Here is a 20,290-nt window from a genome sequence, read left to right as displayed (position 1 = left end):
AAAAATTGGTTTTACAAACCCCTTATAGATGGCCGGAAACGGCCCTTCCCGAGTGTTCATTCTAGTTCCCTGGCCTCTTGCTAACTTGAGACACCTCAATTTTTATGTAGAAAAAGGGCACATTTTTACCTGAGGAAAAGTGGGGGGCACGTGCCCCCTGTGCCCCCCCCCGGTTCCGCCGCCCTTGCCAAAGACGTTATATCCAGTTATTAACAAGTCATACATTCATTTGCACGATAACAAATTATTATCGTAAATATTGTCACCATATATAGTATTTTGTATTGTTATGTAAATACTTTTCTTCTTTCCTTTATACAGGGAGTCTTCTACTTTGTTAAGCTGTTGTATGCATTTTGGAAGACTTCCTTCACACTGTAAATTTACACGTGAAAAACAAATCAATAAATCAAATCAAATCATTTTGGTAATAAAAAAAAATCATCTCTCACTTAAGGTGGCATACTCCTATTAGAGTCTATATCAATCCGCCAAAAAGAAGCGGGAGAACATCTTTTGTGACCTGTTATCAATCATAATCTAGTTTTTTGTGGCTTGCATGTTAAAAAACATTTATGGAAGTACATGTGGTGAGAAAATTGGGTCAATTGAGGCTATTTTAGACCCCTTTAGGCCTCCCAGGAGCAGCGTAGGAAATTTGTTTACCACTAAGTGAAGAGGTTTGTTTACAAGTGACGAAAACTTCCGGCTCGGATAGCAAAAATTCGTCATGGTCATGGTACGGAAACCTGATAGTGCCATGAAAGGCCAATTTGTCAGCTATCCGGTGATGGGTAGCGTTTAGCTAGTGAAAACTTCTATCTAGACTTAGAGACCACATTACTTTTGTGATTTAGTGTGTAAGTCAATGGGGCTTTTAATGGGCGTATGCTACCTTAAGCAAAAATGCCAAATTTTTCATTTTAAGTGCTAGAAGTCCCAATTTTGGACCAAAGTAGTTGCTATGGTGTGTAAATATGGTTTTCAAGCAAACGTCTGAAATTTCAAGCTTGGGTGATTTTTACGCATAAACTAGTATTACAGCCTTAAAGTACCACAAAGAGCATGTGCGTTTCTATACATGAGACTAGAACAACATTTTGAGCATTTCTGACCAGTTTTCCTCCCCAATAAACTATTGGGTCATTAAGCCTTGACCTACCAAAGCTTCCGTAATTTTATTCCTTCCTTGGCTAAGTAGGTGCCAAATGCACGATATTCAAAATCCTTCAGAATCAGACCAAAATGCCTACCGTGTGTGTGACGTGAACGACAAAGTTCAGTGAAATTTGACATCTGTGGGCACCTAAAGTACATGGTAACCATATTTTAGGTTATTTTTGCAAAAGTTGGAAGTACCTGGTGTTTGACTAAGGACAAATACTCAGTTTCAATGCATGAAATACCCATAATGTTGTTAGCTTAGGCCTCAGGTTCATAATAGCGCTACGTTAGTACCCTAGACCACGTCTACACCAGCTGTAGCACAATGTTGTATGAGGTCTGTATCCTAAGTGGAGTGGCTGCTGAGTGCTAAAACCTTGCACAGAGAATGTTTTGAGTCTTATTCAGCAAATAATCCACTAAGGTATGCATTTTCTGCTCCTGCATATGTGCATCAAGGGGTTTTTGAGCCTATTTTCACTTTCTGTTGTTTTGTAAATTTTCAGAGAAAGTTGATGTGCTAAGTCCTCAGCATTCACAGCTATATACTTTGAATGGGTGTGGTATCACTGGACTCAACTGGTTAGATGAGGTAACAACAAATCCCAAACAACTCTGACAGCAGAAAGAGATATCCTGATGCTTCCATGGGAGATCTACTGTAGTAACTACAGTATAGGAACCAGTGCTCACCACCAATGGAGAATGAGGTAATTTGACGTTGTTGTTCCTTGCCGAGCAACAAATTTTAATGTTTTTCATGAAATATGCCCCCCTATCCACCTCTCTTCCCTTATAACTGTCTTTAATACATTGTAACAACCTATGCACAAACCTTTAAATGGACTGGATATGCTGTTGAGGTGAACAGTGTATCTAGATAGCATTTCAGTAATCGTTCCTTTTGACTACTGTACATACTGTTACAGTGTGTTTCAGTGTGTGGCCGTTGAGCATGTCGTATAAAGAATATAGTAGGCGATCATTTATTTAGTAACAGACTTGGTTTATTATTGTACTTCAGTAGCCATATTCAATGGAGTGCACAGACTCGTAGTGTGTAATATGAAGAGCAAATACGGTAGCTCATATTGATCAGCTACATAAATGTACTTGTCACATCTCCTTTCCTTTAGATTTTAAGTCACGTCACAACTTGGTGAATGTAAACAGCATGCAATACAATTTTACTCGATACGAGCATACTTATGTTCATAACGTTAAATGCACTAATGCTAAACTCAAGTAAAAAAAAAAGAAAAAAAAAAGATATACATAAGTTTTTATAGGGAGCCTAAAACAGCACCTTTAACAACTTTACTACAACTAAGTGGTATAATCTCTCAGATAGCTTGGGACACACGTTACTCTACCTGAACGTGTCTGCTGTGGAAGTCTGTCTGAGTAATCTTTAACAGTGTGGGGGTTTTGTGTGTGTGGATCAGTTTGAGTAATTTCTTGCTCAACTGTTTCCAGTGGTTCGGGGTTGGGTGTGTAAGTCTCCTTTGTGTGTCGCAAGTGTTTCCTGTTTCTGCGATGTACACGCCTCTTTTCAGTCATAACTTCATACGACCTGGGAGACACTTGGTTTTGGACAATTGCCTTTTGCCACTCTTGACGCTTGGATGGTGGCATAATTCTGACTGTGTCTCCGGTGTTAAGTGTTGGAAGCGAATGTGAGCCTTTATCATGATAGATGGCTTGTCTTGCCTTGTTTGATTTAATCTGCTCTGTCACCTTTGTTGGCACAACAGGTTTCAACAGTTTACTGCTAGTAGGAAGCAGTGTCTTTGTCCTACGACTAAACAAGCATTGGGCTGGACTGGGGTCCATGTTTTGAGATGGAGTGTTTCTATAAGCTAAGATAGCTAGATATGGGTCTTTCCTTGCTTTTTTTGCTTTGGTGATTAGTGACTTTGCAATCTTGACTGCTTGTTCCGCCCTACCATTACTTTGGGGAAACCCTGGGGAAGATGTTGTATGTCTGAATTCCTAATCCCGTGCAAATTGTTTGAACTCATAGGAGCTAAATTGGGGTCCATTATCAGACATGCAAACGTCTGGGATACCATGACGAGCAAATTGCCCTTTCAGTTTGTGTATCACACGGTTGGAGGTGGTGTCCTGGAGAAAGTCAATTTCCCAAAAACCAGAAAAATAGTTGACTGTCACGACATAGTTACGGTCATGAACATGGAATAGGTCTACGCCAACTTTGGACCATGGTCTTCGCTCTATTGCATGTGGCATGAGTGGCTCTTTGGGCTGATTAATTCCCACAGAAGCACACACGTCGCATGTTTGGATGTAGTCCTTCAGCTCGGCATTCATACCTGGCAAATACAGGCATTCACGAGCACGACGAAGACATCCGTCTATTCCTAAGTGCGAAGAGTGAATTTTATCGAGCATTTCCCTCCTGAGTGTTTTGGGAACAACAACTCTTTCACCACGGATTACCACGCCATCCTGCACTGTTAACTCATCCTGACATTGGTAGTAGGGAGTCACACACTGTGGTAAGTAATTTTGAGACTGTGGCCACCCATTGTGAATGATGGTAATGAGTGTCTGCAGTGTACTATCAGATGTTGTGTGCGCTTGTACAGGTATTGCCTGTTTTCTGGAATCAGTTATGGGTAGTTGATACACCATGTTCACTGATTCTACTGTACCTCTCTAGAGGTATGACCTTGAGGTTTTCCTGGAAGATACGCTCTGCTGAGCGTGTCAGCCTGCTGCATCTGTTTGCCTGGCCTATAGCCTAAGGTTACGTCATATCTCTGGAGTCGCAGCAACATTCGTTGTAGGCGTTTTGGTGCCTTATACAACGGTTTGCAGACGATGCTTTCCAGTGGTTTGTGATCTGTTTGTACAGTCACTCTACGACCATACGTGTATTGGTGAAATCTTTCCAACCCAAATATGACAGACAGGAGTTCTTTTTCTATTATCGCATGTCGCGTTTCTATGTCACTCAAGGCGCGACTAGCAAATGCAATTGGGTGACCGTCTTGCATTATCGTAGCACCCAGTCCGGACTCTGACGCGTCACTCTGCAAGGTAAGTTCCTTTGCAGAGTCATAGTAGCTGAGCACTGGTTGTGAGGTGACTAGGCTCTTAATGTTATTGAAAGCCTTGTCGTGAACTTCATGCCACGACCACTCTGTGTCCTTCAGCGTCAGTTTGCGCATTGGTTCGCATGTGTCACTTAGTTTGGGTAGGAATTTGCTGAGATATGTTACAAAACCTATGAATCTCCGAACTGCTTGCGCATCGGTGGGTTTTGGCATCTTAATGACTGCCTCAACCTTTCTTGGATCTGGTTTTAACCCTTGGCTTGTAATCAAATGACCCATGAAGGATACCTCATCCGTCCTAAACTTGACCTTATCTCTATTGCGTCGCAAGTTTTTCTCTCGACATCTATCCATGAGGTTTCTTACCTTCTGGTCGTGATCACGGATAGCTGCTTCTTTGGTGGGACCTTCCCCATAAACGATAACATCGTCTACAATACATTTTACACCAGGCAAACCCTCTAGGGCCTGATGCTGCCTACGCTGGAACTCTTCCGGCGCAGCATTTTGGAAGCCTTAGCCATCGATACCTTCCAAAAGGGGTGTTAAACGTGGTCAAAAGTGAGCTCTCATTATCAAGCTTCACATGCCAAACCCATGCTTAGCATCGAATACACTAAAGACCTGAGCCTTACTTAAATCTGGGAGTATATCCTCTAACTAAGGTAGGCATCGGATAGTGGCTGCGCATGAGACTCTTGTTTAGGTCTCTGGGGTCGATACATATTCTCATTTTCCCCGGCTTTACCACAGTCACTAGACTGGAGACCTAGGGATTTGCATGGCTCTGAAACTGGCTTTATGATGTTTTGTTTCACAAGCCTATCTAATTCTGCTTTGAGGTTGTCTCGGATTGCCACAGGGAACCTACGGAGTGGATGAACTACAGGTACTGCATTGGGATCTAGCTGTAGTTTATATTCCCCTTCTAGTTGACCTATGCCCTCAAAAACATCATTGTACTCCTGGTACAGGTTTTCAACATTAGTAATTTGCCCCTCCTTCCCAACTTTGACATTTTTACCATCATTTGCATTCGTGATCGCATTGATGCCTAGTGGTTTGGCAATGTTTTCATGTCTAATTTCTATGAGACCCATCTGCTGGACCGCTTTGCTGCCCAGCAGAGGGATTGCAATATCATTGTCAACAATCACAAACTCAGCCCGGTATTTCTTTCCATTTTTGGGGTTCACCAATTTTAGTTTGCATTTACCATTTGGCTCTGAGGTACTCCCATTGTACATTGATAATACCTGGCTAGTTTGCTTAATGTTTTGCTTACCTAGTTTCTTCATAACTGAGCTTGGTAAGATGTTGCAGGTTGCCCCGCTATCAATTTGAAAAGTGACTCTTACTTCATCTATACTCATGTCAGCGTAAATGTGACTTTGTTGCTTATAGTTAATATAGTTTATATTGTTCTCTGTCTTTGGAGGAGTGAGCAGGTTCACCGTATTGACGTCCTCGCTTTGCGTGTAGCTGTTCTGCATTGAGTTGCAAAATGGTTCTTCCTGTCGCATTTGGAACAGGTCTTTCCATATGCAGGACACTGGTTCTTCCCAAAGATGTGTCTGTTCCCACAGTACTTGCATTTCTGAAGTCTGGCGTCTTGCCCGCTTTGTCAGAGCACGTGCACCTCTGTTTTTGTCTCGATGTTCCTTATCTTTTCTCTGTATAGTTCCGCCGACTGGCACATATCCTCGCATGATTTCAGGGTAAGTTTCTGTGCCCGTAGTAATCACTCTCTGAGTGCCGAATTTGTGATACCACACACGATCCTATCCCGGACAAGCGGGTCATGCAATGATTCAAAGTTACATGTTTGTGCCAGGACTTTGAGTTCAGTGATGTATCTGTCCAACTGCTCCCCTGGCTCCTGAAATCTCGTGAAGAATTTGTATCTTTCTACAGTTTCATTTTGCTTTGGGTTGCAGTAGGCATCAAAGAGTGTGAGGAGCTCTCCAATTTTCGGGGAAACATCGGCAGCGCCTGCAGCTGGTACCGGTTTTATAGTCTCATATATCTCACGTCCGGTAGTGCCCATAAGATAGAGGCACATTTTTCCTTTAACTTATCATCTTTGTCAGACATTGCCAGTTCTGCATATACAGTAGCTTGAATTCTTCTTTCCAGTGTTGCCATCTGCTTGCCAGTTTGGGAGAAGCAAAATCAATCTTCTCTGGTGGGGGAACTTTATCCATACTGTTATTGTAACTCGCGATCTTCTGGCAGAATTTATTTCAGGAATCGTCTGAATGTTAATTTTAATTCTCCAACGTGTACACGGTTTTGTATTGTACCGGTACGTAGAGTAATGCGATTGTTTTCTTTTCTTATTTTCACCTCACCAGACTGTTGTTTCACAAGGCTTTACTACTGTATTATCACTGTGCTGCAGTGTGTTCCCCTTCGTTGCATTATGAACTAGTCGAACACAGTTATATCTTACTATTATAGTTTAGCGTACAATCTGCAGTTCCTTTCTTTGCTTACCACATCACACTGCATTCTACGTTGCGTCTCGGATTACTGTACTGTTTTATCGCATAGTCCTATACATACGATACTGTGTATGCTATTCTAACGGTGCATTCGCATAACGGAATCTTACCGAATTGCTGACTAATTCACGGTGATTTTTGGGTGATCAGTCCTTCGAATCTCGCAAGAATGTTCCTCAAAATTATCTTAAGTTTACTTCTGACACCATGTTTCAGTTTGTGGCCATCGAGCATGTCGTATAAAGAATATAGGAGGCGATCATTTATTTAGTAACAGACTTGGTTTATTATTGTACTTCAGTAGCCATATTCAATGGAGTGCACAGACTCGTAGTATGTAATATGAAGAGCAAGTACGGTAGCTCATATTGATCAGCTACATAAATGTACTTGTCACACAGTGAGGCTGTGGTTTACAAATCCCAATGATCCAGTTTTGGCAAAGAACACCTTCAATTCTCTTCTCTTATTCTTAGTAACTTAACAGTTGCACTGGAGTGACATGCAATATCAGTTTAACATGTTCCAAACAGTTCAGGAATACATTGGGGTATGTCCTGTAGGTCAGTTTGGGAGGAATCAGCTGAGCTAAACAAAAGTAGTTTTCATCACTTTTCAGAGCCAGAGACGAAAAAACCCTCCCCGCTGACCCTTCTCTGGATGACGTTTCTGCAGGTAGGGCAAGCCAGACCAAGTGGACTGTGATCAGGGATACCAATACAACCTGCAGGAATCATAGATGCACCCAAATTGGTCAAGCTTATCAAAATTGGTGACTGGAAATGTTGCAGACGTAGACCTGGTTACTGCTTACACAGTATTGCTCATATGTGTATTTACACACTGCACCTTGCATACTGAAATCTCTGAAAATACATCTTTATGGACCTAAAATGATAATTGCATAGAATTTTGTTGTGGTTTATATTGTGACGACTATGAAAAGTATCATATTGGTATTAAAAAAAAAAAATTCATCTCTCACTTAAGGTGGCATACTCCCATTAGAGTCTATATCAGTCCGCTTTATTGTTCTCCTTCAAGAAAAGTGCCAAAAAGCAGCAGGGGAACATCTTTTGTGACCAGTTATCAATCATGATCTAGTTTTTTGTGGCTTGCATGTTGAAGAGCATGAATGGAAGTACATGTAGTGAGAAAACTGTGTCAATTGAGGCCATTTCAGACCCCTTTAAGGCCTCCCAGGAGCAGCATAGGAAAATTGTTTACCACTGAGTGAAGAGGTTTGTTTACAAGTGACAAAAACTTCCGGCTCGGATAGCAAAAAATCTACATGGTCCAGATACGGAAAATTGATGGTGCCATAAAAGGCCAACTTGACAGCTATCCGTTGATGGGTAGCGTTTAGCTAGTGAAAACTTCTATCTAGACTTAGAGACCACATTACTTTTGTGATTTAGTGTGTAAGTCAATGGCGCTTTTAATGGTGCGTATGCTACCTGAAGGATTCTTGCCAGGTTTGTTACTGTTTTATTAAGCTTTTTAGATGGACAAGAGTTCACTCTTGTAGCTACATAGTGATTCCAAACACAACCTTTGATTCAAGTCCTACAATTCTTCCATATCAGAAAGACCTATAGGGTCGTCCCCACATCCATTGCTTGTCTCTCTGTGAGCCATCATAGCACTGTGATAGGCCCTTATTAGGGCTTGTAAATTAACTAACCTGTTTCCTGTAGATTCTGCAAACATGGTTTGTTGTGACTGAGTTGAAAATATCTCATGTCCTTTATCTGCTGGGTTAATTACTCTCTCATACTCTTCCTTGTCGAGCCTTCTATAAGGTGGTTTGCAAGAGGAATTAGTTGCCATATCTGTATCAGAAGAGCTAGGAATATCACCAGTGCAATTGGCATCAGCTTCAGCAGCTGTTCCAGCAGTAAAGCCAAACCTGTTACCTGGCTTGAAGGTCGTTGCATGCCTATCAAACATGCCTTTCCTTTACCCATTCTTCTAAATACTAATCAGTTTTTATCCTTAAAATATACCAATTTTCCAGTGACCTATTCACTAGTTTTGTTTGTAAGCATTTATTGGAAGTCTAAGCAGTTGAATAGCTGCACATAGAATGATACAAGACAAGACTTACACTGAGAAACTAGTCAATATGATGGACTACAACTAGTTTGGAATGTTGTTTGAACAGCGCCCTCATTCTAGATCTGGTCACAGCTAGTACATAGCTCTCCTGAGTATTTTTTGCACCAAAATCTGACAAAATACCTTTGAAAAGCAGTGCCAAAGTAACAAGTAACTTTTTCTCTTTCACTTTAGAGCTACAGCTAAGGGCGCATGCTTACTGGATGCTGGGAGTGATAAAATTTTCAGAGGGAAGAAGGCCAACCAAGTTTCCACCAGAGGGGGTAAGTAGCACCAAACTGAGGGACTGTGCTTAAAACACATTGTGTGGACCCAAGAACAATTTAGACATTCAGTAGATGCCTGTCATGCTGATGGAATGACTTCTTATCACACTAGGGAATATGTCAGTCATTGGGCTCTCACTTGTTTAAAGTTCATTACTGTATTATTCATATCTATAGACTGTACAACATGTGTGAGACACCATATGAAGATTCACCCAATATACAGAGATACACAGAAATGATGTAAGTCACAACTTCTCAAACTATCATAAAAAGGAGGTTTAATGTGGAGTTTAAATATCTCAGCTGTTACTTAAGGTGGCATACTCCTATTAGCATCTATATCAACCTGCACAAGTGTTCTCCTTCAGGAAAAGTTCCAAAGAGCAACAGGAGAACATCTTTTTTTATATCTTATCAATTAGAATCTGGTTTTCTTGGTTTGGCTGTTATGGAGCATGAATGGAAGTACAAGTGGTACAAAGATTGGGTCAGTTGAGGCAAGTTTAGACCACTTTAGGCCTCCCTGGAGTAGCATATGAACATTGTTTACTGCTGAGTAAAGAGGTTTGTTTACAAGTGAGGAAAATTTCAAGCTCTCATAGCAAACAAAAAGTCTGCACAGTCATGATAAAGAAACTTGAGGTTCAAATGAATGTGATAAATTAATTAGAATAAACCAAAAGCAAATAGAATAAAGGGTAATTTAAACCAAGAAATACTGCACGAGGCAACTCACATGCATACCTGTAAATGTTACCCACGCTCGACGACACATACAACACTGACACGCAACTGGAAACACAGCATCACACGCATTAAAACAATCAAAGACCATTAACAGGGTGTACTGCTGAGTTTCTGGAGAAAGATTGTAAAACAAACCACCTGCTGCTGAAGAAACAAAGTCTAATCATTCAAGAGTTCTGCTGCCTCCATTGGTCTTATATTATAACTTTCTGTCAAATATCATTGGAGATATGGATATTTTGGCTTCCAGATTAAAGGTACAAAGCCAACATGTCTGGGAGGTAAATGCTCCTAAAAAGGTCAATGCCCGTTCACTGATGCACATATTATATGACATCACGGTCACGCCAATACATGTGTCCAAATGCTTCAAAGCATGCCTTTTCTTTCATTGTTGATGTTGGATCTGGAAAATAACCATTTCATCCTTAATTTAAAGTCTTGAGTTTTAATATATCAACACTGAGGGAACCCTGAAGGATTGATAATCCAACACAATCGTAGAATAGAAAAGGTGAGGGATTTCTCAACCAAGGCTTCCTATACAATTGAGTTTTCTCCTGGCATCTTGAATCCAGTGTAATGACCATTGGCTGGAAACTCACTTCTGATTCTTTGGACTGCACATGATGGTAGCACAACCCTGACGTGTCTTGCTAGGAACCCACAGCACCTTTGAACCTGTTGACCGTAGGCTACGTATCTGTACTGTACTGCCTAAAAAAAATTATTGAAAGTTCACAATGTATTAATGTTGGCCCATGATGTCCACAATAACAAGCAGGGATACAATGTACAGTTATGGTTACATTTGTTGTGAATTTACACCTTCCATATTTCATGAAACATTCTTTTGTTCAGACAATTGATTTGCAAAACTCCAGGCCTAAGTACTAGCCTAGTAATAATGAGTATAAAATGACACATATGCCTACCTAACATGGCTGCATAATGCAGCTTACGTCCCGAGCCAAACTTTCAGTATGCAACCAACACTACTACTACTAGTAGTACTATGCACCATACTGTACATGTATGAATACATAGCCAAAACACAGTACATATGGGTTGTAATGATTCTATGGTTGTAAGTCACCGTAACACAGCTCACAATATGGTTAAGGCAGTTCTGCGAATTCCAACCACACATGCACAAAATGGACTGGATTTTGTTTGCTTTATTACTAAATTCTTACCACGTTGTATGCTCCTTGTAATAGTTCTGTCTATATCCTAACAGTAACACCTCAGGTCCACCCTCAACATTTGGTTCAATATTGGCATGATCATCGCCTTCACTCTCTGCTTCGAATATTAGAAAGTGCACTCTATTTCTAGTACAATTTCACTGCCTGGTGAAGAACCACTATCACTTTGAACTTCGGTTGCCACATTTGGTTCTAAATCTGACATTCCACGGGAAATTTAGATTTGATTTCGCGCTGACTTGTTATCGATTGTTTTGTGTATTTATGTACACTTGTCGGAGTGTAGGTATGATGTTAGGAGGAAACAGCGAGAGCAAATCGTGTTCCTAAAATGTTGTCACATTAGGTCATGAGATTACGAAAAAAATTTTCGAAGGGAAAAATCAAGTTTTTAACTGGCAGAGTGGTTGATATATGTTCTAGAGAACATGCTTAGATGGATCCCAAAAATACAGGATGTTGAAATTTTCGTGTCGTGGCCATAATAAGTAAGAATTTGAAAATTGCCATTTTAGACTCTATGAGCCTTAAGTATAGCTAAGGGGGTATTGGTTATGATATGTAATCACGGAATATGACAAAAACGTCTCATCATTTTATGCTTGAGTGATTTGGGGGCAAATTTTGTGAAAAATCGCCAAAATATTGCAATGTGGCACGAGATTGACACGGAAGTAACAACACATTGGTACACCATGTGCCCCAAAATGCACTGACGAAGTAATAATTAGACTGGAAGAACATGTTCATGGCCTGTAAAGACCACTGTACTACCTGTGTCTGTTGTTTTGATCTGTGTGTTATTGAAATGTGTAGTAGTACAGTAACGGATGGTATAAGGAGCCACTAATTTCAATGTTAAGCTATAGAACAAGTAAAACCTGAGGGACTGAAGTTGTACATCTGGTGAGTAGTCTACTTTTATACAGTGTAGTGCTGATAGTCGTGATCGATTAATCGCCAGTAGTCGCGATTACACTTTGGAAGTTTGATTAATCGCTCTCAAAACCTAAGTTGCGATTACTGGACTAAAGCTAGCACTACACACAATCTGCTATTGAAAAATAGCCTAACCTATCAAAAACAACACTTAAGCAGTTTGTCAGCAAATATCGCAAACACAGGTTCTTACAATGCTACACTAGAACTGTGCTGTGTTAAAAATCAGCAAGCACCTGTTCAGGTAAGATTCATGCGTTTACTTGTTAGTAATACGATTGTTCTGCAGTGCAACATTTAGTCCTAGCAATGTTTCATCATTGCGCATAATTGCAAATTCCCAAATTTATTAATCTTTAATGATTGCCAAAGAATTTGTTATTTCTTCAAACATGCATGTTTACAGTATATTTCATTTCTGGCCAGTGGTTCACATGTATCATATGTCTGATAGAGTGTGTCGATTGCGGTGAAGTTTCATTTCAATGTGTCATAATATGTGCGTGCTATCACGCTAGGCTAAAGCCTAGGCTAGAAGGTGAACGTCCTTCTACAGAAAACTCTTGCATAGTAATTATCACACCGCTACAGGGTGTTGCATCTATTCATTTTTTTGCTGTGATTAGTGCTAGTACAGTAGTTGTAGTAGCCTTGTAGATCCATTCCAAAGTTTTTGATTTACTTTGAAGGATTTTAAGAAATGTTGAATATTGAAATTTGTTGACAGTTTTTGTTTGGTAGATGTTTTAACATGAATTAGACATCACACATTAAGACTTGAAAGAACAAATACGGACGGTGCACCATGGAGAAAGATTTGTTTGACTGTATTTCTGCAATGTAGAAATGACAGTGATGATGCCATAGCTGTAACCGAGTATCGCGAGAAGAGCTATGCGATTAATCAACTACAAAAGTAAGAGTCGACTATCAGCACTAATACTGTGTACCTAGCAGAGCAAAAAGCAACAGTCAGAATTTAAATGCATACATTACAACGTAATATATGTGGTGTAAGAATCAGTTTTATTGAGACCCAGACTGCAATCAGAATAAGGATAGGCCTATATACAGTAACACATTTGTAACTGGAAAGCTCACACCTTCACAATGTCAGACTAAGATTGGATGGCATGGGCTGATGAAATAAATGCAAAAGTGGCAAAATATACATCAGCCCCAGCAAGTTACACAAAGGGATGCAGGATGTGGACAGGTGCCTGCACCATCAGTATGCCAGGGGCACCAGCATATGGCATTATCCGCACAATGCTATCCCTGGCAGCTAAGAGAAGAGCCACATTCCAGCATCTGCTCTTCAAAGTATTGTGCAAAGAAATTAACTTTTAAGTACCAAATCATTTCACATCTCCCACATATGCCACAACAGCCTATGTGTGGAGGTGTCACATCCATTGCTTGTGTCTCTGTGAGCCATCATAGCACTGTGACAGGCCCTTAATAAGACTTGCAAATTTACTAACCTGTTTACTGTAGATTTCGTCATATATCAGAGGAGAGTACTGCTTTAGTCAGTGCTCTGTAGAGAGACCTGTTTAGGTGTACTACATCAGAATGATAAGCTGCAGCCATTGTTCTACTGAACCCATTACATGCCTTGCCATCAGCATCAGTTGTGAGGTACATAACACCCATTCTTCATAATAATAATCAGTTTTTTATCCTCAAAGTTCAACAAAATTCCAGTGACCTATTCACTAGTTTGTTTGTATACAAATGCTTAAATGCTTATAAGCATTTATTGGAAGTCTAAGCAGTTGAATAGCTGCACATAGAATGATACAAGACAAGACTTACACTGAGAAACTAGTCAATATGATCTACTACAACGATTTAGGAATGTTGCTTGAACAGCGCCTCATTCTAGATCTGGTCACAGCTAGTACATAGCTCCCCTGAGTAGTTTTCGCAACAAAATCTGACAAAATACCTTTGAAAAGCAGTGCCAAAGTAACAAGTAACTTTTCTCTTTAATTTTAGGGCCAGAGTTTACTCGATACAGGGAGTTATCACATTTTCAGAGGGAAGAAGGCCAACTTGCGTCAAGTTTCCACCAGAGGGGGTAAGTAGCACCAACTGAGGGACTGTGCTTAAAACACATTCTGTGGACCCAAGCACAATTTAGACATGCAGTAGATGCCAGCCATGCGGATGGAATGACTTCTAATCACACTAGGGAATATGTCAACCATTGGGAACTCACTTGTTTAAAGTTCAGTACTGTATTATTCATATAGACTGTACAACATGTGTGAGACACCATATGAAGATTCACACAATAGACAGAGATAAACAAAAATGATTAATAAGTCATTACTTCTGAAATTATCATAAAAAGAGGTTTAAAGTGGATTTTAGAAATGTCAACTGTTACTTAAGCTGGCATACTCCTATTAGCTTCTATATCAATCCGCACCAAGTGTGCTTCTTCAGAAAAAGTGCCAAAAAGCAACAGGAGACATCTTTTTTGATATGTCATCAATCACTGGACTGGTTTATGTTTTAGTTCTACCATGTAGCTTGTACTCTCTCTCTCTCTGAGTTGTGCTCTCCTCCTTCTGTATGCTCTGTCTCTCTTATATAGTCTATCATACTGTTGTTTCCTTTGCATCTGTTTCAGAGTCTGGATACATGGACTATTTGAGCTCACCTCTAATCCTGCAGCTTCCATCTTCCTGGCTATGGACTCTTCAGGCCCTTTATTTGTAATGTTTGTGGCACTGTGGTCCCTGTACTGACTGTTGCGTGAAATGTTTGTGCTATGTTTTGGATTGGAAACTCGAAAGCATTATTGACTACCTCTGCTTTTTGAGTGGAAGTCTGAAACTGAGTGGACCATAAACGTTTGCTGCAGGTGGGTGTCTCAGGTATTTCATTTACAGTACTGATTTCGCTTAACTCCCGTTGAAATTTGTTAAAAGGAAAATAAACAAATTTCTTCGTTTTTTATCGAAATTTGCCGATTTTTATCGAAATTCCACGAATTTTAACGATTGGTGATCTCAGTCATTTCCTACGTGGAATTTTCAACGATGCGTTGAAATTCTTTTTTAAACGAAATAGAAGGTCAATATGTGGTAAAGCGAAACGTCGGAAAATGCGTAACTTCGTTTATTAGTATCAATTAGACTTTGGTACAGTCGTTTGAAAGCAAGAATATTTACAAAAGCATTCTCAGGCTTGCATGAGTAGTAACACTCAAAGAAACATGTAGTAAAACTGATGGGGGACGTTTTCTGACTGAACCCCAAACACAGTGACATAAGTCTAAACTTTGCCAGGCTATCTTGGAGGTTGCAGTACAAGCTATGTACCACGAGGCACCCTTCCAGATAAGTTGGAGTGCTGTTTAACCATTAAAATAACAATGAATGGACATAAATAAACTTGGTTTACTTGCAGATTGCGAAAAAATAGTTATTCTTAAGAGATGTAAATTTGTTTTTTTATTAGAGTTGAAGTATGAAACTTTGTTTCCGAGCGAAAACATGTTACTTGAAGCAAAATAAAGATGCCCCGCCCATTCTGCTAGGACGCTTCCATTTTTCAAAAATGCGTTTTCTCTTTTTATTTTTTTTCTATTTTGTTTAATATAGATTTGGCATGAGACATGTTAATCAGGTTAACTTTGATGGAATAATTTTATACCAGAAGTGGAAAAACTTAACAGTTATTACTTTCATTTCGGATCATTTCCGAACAAGATAACACACTAAGGGTGTGACTGTTTCAACGATTAACTGTTTAACCGGCCGCAAATGCACTATCCGTTTAGAAAATCACAAACCGTATAAACGAAAAATAAAAAAAAAAAAATCAAATACATTTTAAACATGAAAATTATTTAAAAGTATGTAAAGAACTGAGTAATGTACTGCAAACTATCAATAAAAAATAGAAAAACGATGTTTTAGGCATGAATAATGTGTTCAATATAACTATAGTAGTAGGCCAATAGTCACAAGCTATGATAGTGTCGTCAATTCGTTTTCTCAGTTTATATTTGCGACATATATCACCCGTGTACACTGATCAATGGCATGGTGAAATCCCGTGTGAAAATATGTCGACGCCAAAAGACGCAAATGGTCGTTCTAGAAAGTATCGTAATAACATTAACAACACAAGGCCAGTTGGCTCTCTCAGGTCCGCACGTATACAGCCTTTTTTTCCACACATGGTATTATACTGTGCATGCATTGCGGGCGGGATTGCGGCAAACATAAAAGAATATGAATGAAAATGATAAACCTCACGATATTTTTCACAAATATTGATGCTTAGATAAGTGCTTCCTCACAATCAACGAGCCGCCCCAAAATTCGCTCCGCTTACGTAAAACTTCTATATATATATAACACGTGGAAAAAATTCGAGTTTTTACACACATAATTCCCACTGACATTGGTCATAGAACATAAGTAGGTCATTGACATTTGAACTTGCCCAAGTTCATCGCACCATGGGAACGACACAACACATTGAACATGACGTTACATTCTTCTGCCATCTGGACGCCGAGTGTAAATTTTGGTGTAATATGCAAATTATGAATTGTACTGCACTGCACGGTTAAAATTTAACCTATTGCGACACCAATTTTGGGAAGCTGTTGTTGAAGAAACTTTTGTATCAAATGTAAAGTACTGTATCATGTATGGGACACAAGAGAAAGAAAATGAAATCGGAGGCTGCTACAACCCATCGCAAAACACGTGCGTGCATAATTTGTTTTCTAAACATGACTTTTAATGAGTAAGCAGGAAAGGTGGGTAAGTTTGCTAAGTTAGGCGAGTTTTTGTTTAAAATCTTGTGATAGATAGACAAATATATTGTTTTTTTTCTTCAAAAGTTACGATGTTGCCGAAGGCCGAGTTATATAAATTCAGTGATCTGAACTTCTGAAGACCACGATATACTGATCAGGTGTGTTATACTGTTATTCTTTTCATCAATTATTACACGTAATGTTCGCAATATTATTGGGCCTAATTAGTAATTAACATACATTGATCGTTGTCTTGTTGCCTGAATTGCTACTTTTTGGAAAAAAAACCCTTAATTATTGTACTCATAATGTCATATTTTCATTAAAAGTTGAGTGACATTACGTCGAAAAAGCCGCAATCGGGAAACAGCAGGCTTGGGGTAATCGCAATCAGTAATCGTAATCGATTACAATCGATTACATTTTTTGAAGTAATCGTAATCGATTACTTTTGTGAAAATTACAAAGTAATCGTAATCGATTACAAGGGCAAAGTAATCGTAATCGTATTACATTTATGATTACAGTGAAATTTGAATGAGAAGGGCAAAATTAGTAGAAATGATTAAAACTAATTCTTACTAAATTAGCTTTTAGTGTGACCAAAGAAGTGTTCCTGCTTCTAGAATTCTCTAGCATGTACTGTGGAATGCCCAATTTCAAAGCTGTTTAGTTTTATTTTGGTGTTATAATGTAACAGAGTTTTTAGTTTTGCTGCTATGCAGAAGTTATTAGTTTCCAAAATACAGTGTTGCATGAAAATCTTCATTTGTTTTACTTTAGTATTTGTCTGTTAACTCTTTGTCTGTTTAAATTGTATTTTTTACTGGACTTATGGGTTACACATCTTAAACATGTTAAGGCATAAATGTGTAATGCCTGGTAGGAATTGTAGATGTACTCCCACAATTTTGTCCATATATACTGTAAATGCCCTTCCTTTGCCCTATTTCATTGCCCTATTTCCCGGCAGAGAGTTATATTAAACAGATATGCAGAGGATTGTGGAAGTAACCACAATGTAATCGTGATTGTAATCACGATTACATTACAATGTAATCGTAATTGTAATCGATTACTTCAACTTTAGGCTGTAATCGTAATCATACATTCTCAAGTAATCGTAATCGATTACATTCAGATGTAATCGCCCCAAGCCTGGGAAACAGCGTTTAAAAGTTTAACCTACCGGCAGGTTATACAGTTAAATGGTTAGTGAAATATCCGTTAGGTCACACCCTTATAACACACAAAAAAAAACGACTTTACTGAATGAAAATATACTTAAAGCCATATCGCAAAAACACAAAATCTCCTATAACTCGAAAACGGAAGGAGATATCAACTTTTGTCAGCTGTGTAGGGATTTCCTAAACAGAATTTTGATGCGCTCTATCCACCTGTGTCATTTATGAGCTTCTCTGATGTAAGCTGCAGTACGTAATTTCTCTATACCAGTTCCGCAACATTTATTTACGCAGTAAACATTGTTCATTATGTTTTCTTTCACAACGAATATTCAAAGTTGTGCTCCACACGCTTCACAGATATTGTTTTATGTCTTTCATTTTCAATTCTAGTTTAAAATTACATTTTAGAACGATGCATTGCATGCCTTGTCAAACATTCCTGATTAGTAAAACTAAGGAAGGATATTTGATTGATATGATTTTATGAGCTGTTCCACTTGAAAAATGATGATAAAATCGAAAAACAAAACATTTACTTCTCATGTGACACATACCGGGAGACTCATAAAAACCCCCTTCTCATTAAATTAAATTTACATGCCGTCAGGCCAGTTGAAAGCCCTCCCCAGTAATGTTTGATCAGCTCTTCCCAATATACAATACTCAAATAAGCAATGAAAATATATTCATTTTCCACAGGTTTCTCCCCAACTTGGGCCCAAGCCACTGCTTTATTTTCTTAGTAGTCATGGAAACAATTGTTTGCAACTCTTTTGCTGGCCAGGTGTTTTCAAGTTTTATTAATAGCACAACTTCTGATTGGTTTATTCAAGATAAACTTTCTATCCCTGCTGGATTGTTCTACTTATATATATATGAATGAATATTTGGTTTTCAATTAACTTAGTTACAGGTAACATCCATTCCATTATGAACAGTAGGGGCAAAATAATGTTTGCTTCTAGAGTAAGCCAGCCAAAGGTTCTGCAGTGCTAAACCCCCCACGAAGATAAATACTATGCTAATTAACAGATGGTAGGCGTGAATTTGTGAAAGCCAGGTTTATGATTGGACTAGGCCTCTCAAAAAAGTTTGGTCGCTGGGGATATCCAGGGTAGGGAATGCACATGTAAGCAGCATATTGTAGGTGGCCCAGACCCAGGCTGCGATCTTAATTACCAGGGCAGTCCATCTGCATTCGTGGGCAACTTACAGTAGCTGGGTTAGGGGGAAAGTAACAGGATGTTTTTTATTTTGCGTGCATTGAAGCCGGGGGGGAGATTTTTTGGTTTGAAAGTGAGTGCGGTAAACGGTATTCTAGTACGTCAAGTAACACAGGAATTTATTGGAATAAAAGATCTCTTTGATATCCAGCTACGACTGTTTCATTGTGTAAATTATTTTTTTATTTCTTGTTTTTCTGACGCTGCGTTCATTGGTGAGTTACTTAAACTTATCTAAGTTTAATACTAGCCTATAACTTAAGTACTTGTTACGATCGACCAAGACCAGTTTTTATTATCCTAGCCAAATAATTTTTCAAACACCTAGTACAGAACTTACTAAGTCTTATATACAATCAAACTTTTGCAACGTTTGTAATATTCCTCGGCCACTTCTGGTATAGTCTGAAAACGGCTGTAGTTACACTAAGGATTCAACGTAGGTCACAACCTTGATATGTCTAGAATTGCCTTTGCCGTTGTTTATCGCGATTACTTTCATGGAAATTTCGTTGAAACTACGTTGACAACCGTGCCCGCAGTAGTCTAAATCTTAATGAAATTATTTGTTTTTTATCGATTTTCAACTTTTTTTATCGATTTTCAACTTTTTTGATCGATCAATAATTTTTTTTCAACGGGAGTTAAGCGAAATCAGTACTGTAGTTGTGAGCTGTCAGTGTGGGATATTAGCAGAGATCTCTTTGTAGCATTTGGCATGAATGGAAATGTGTACTTCCTGCCCCTCTTGCATACAAATGAATGCTTTGGGCAATGTGAATGATTTCCAATGTAGCACTTTGCAAGGCAGTCTTAACATGTTGATAAAGCCTTCACAACTTTGCAGTGGTCGTATTTGAGGGCTTTAATTCCTGCAAGTAGTCACCTCTGCCAGTACAAGGCAGGTCAAGTCCTCTGCAATGCACTTTTGTATCAAATGCTTCCTAGTCACAGTTTGTGCAGGTAACATATCAGAGGAGAGTACTGCTTTAGCCAGTGCTCTGCGGAGTGACTTGAGTAGGTGAACTTGGTCTAACAGCATATGGTTCTCTGTTTCAG

General features: G+C 39.1%; 1 protein-coding gene across 11 annotated transcripts in view; it reads left to right on the top strand.

Annotated features, from left to right (window-relative positions):
• The first annotated feature begins 450 nt into the window (after positions 1 to 450).
• Positions 451 to 20,290, top strand: part of LOC139964169 (uncharacterized) — a 33,519-nt gene continuing 13,679 nt past the window's right edge. Inside the window, exons 1-8 of one of the 11 annotated variants that reach the window (XR_011791895.1) lie at positions 1,081 to 1,318; positions 1,671 to 1,874; positions 7,368 to 7,423; positions 9,041 to 9,129; positions 14,031 to 14,112; positions 14,671 to 14,917; positions 16,903 to 16,976; positions 18,708 to 19,420. Coding sequence is in view for 7 of the 11 variants with exons in the window: in XM_071965553.1 (XP_071821654.1) it covers positions 1,804 to 1,874; positions 7,368 to 7,423; positions 9,041 to 9,129; positions 14,031 to 14,112; positions 14,671 to 14,759 (387 nt within the window). In the remaining 4 variants the exon portion in view is untranslated. Of the gene's footprint in view, positions 1,319 to 1,670; positions 1,875 to 6,364; positions 6,550 to 7,367; positions 7,424 to 9,040; positions 9,130 to 14,030; positions 14,113 to 14,670; positions 14,918 to 16,902; positions 16,977 to 18,707; positions 20,285 to 20,290 lie in introns of those variants that run through there. The other 10 variants (XR_011791894.1, XM_071965558.1, XR_011791893.1 and 7 more) reach the window with 10 other exon arrangements.

Source organism: Apostichopus japonicus, chromosome 22 (genome assembly GCF_037975245.1).
Source record: "Apostichopus japonicus isolate 1M-3 chromosome 22, ASM3797524v1, whole genome shotgun sequence".
In the NCBI taxonomy this organism is placed as follows: Eukaryota; Metazoa; Echinodermata; class Holothuroidea; order Aspidochirotida; family Stichopodidae; genus Apostichopus; species Apostichopus japonicus.
This window is presented reverse-complemented; position numbering and strand designations above follow the sequence as displayed.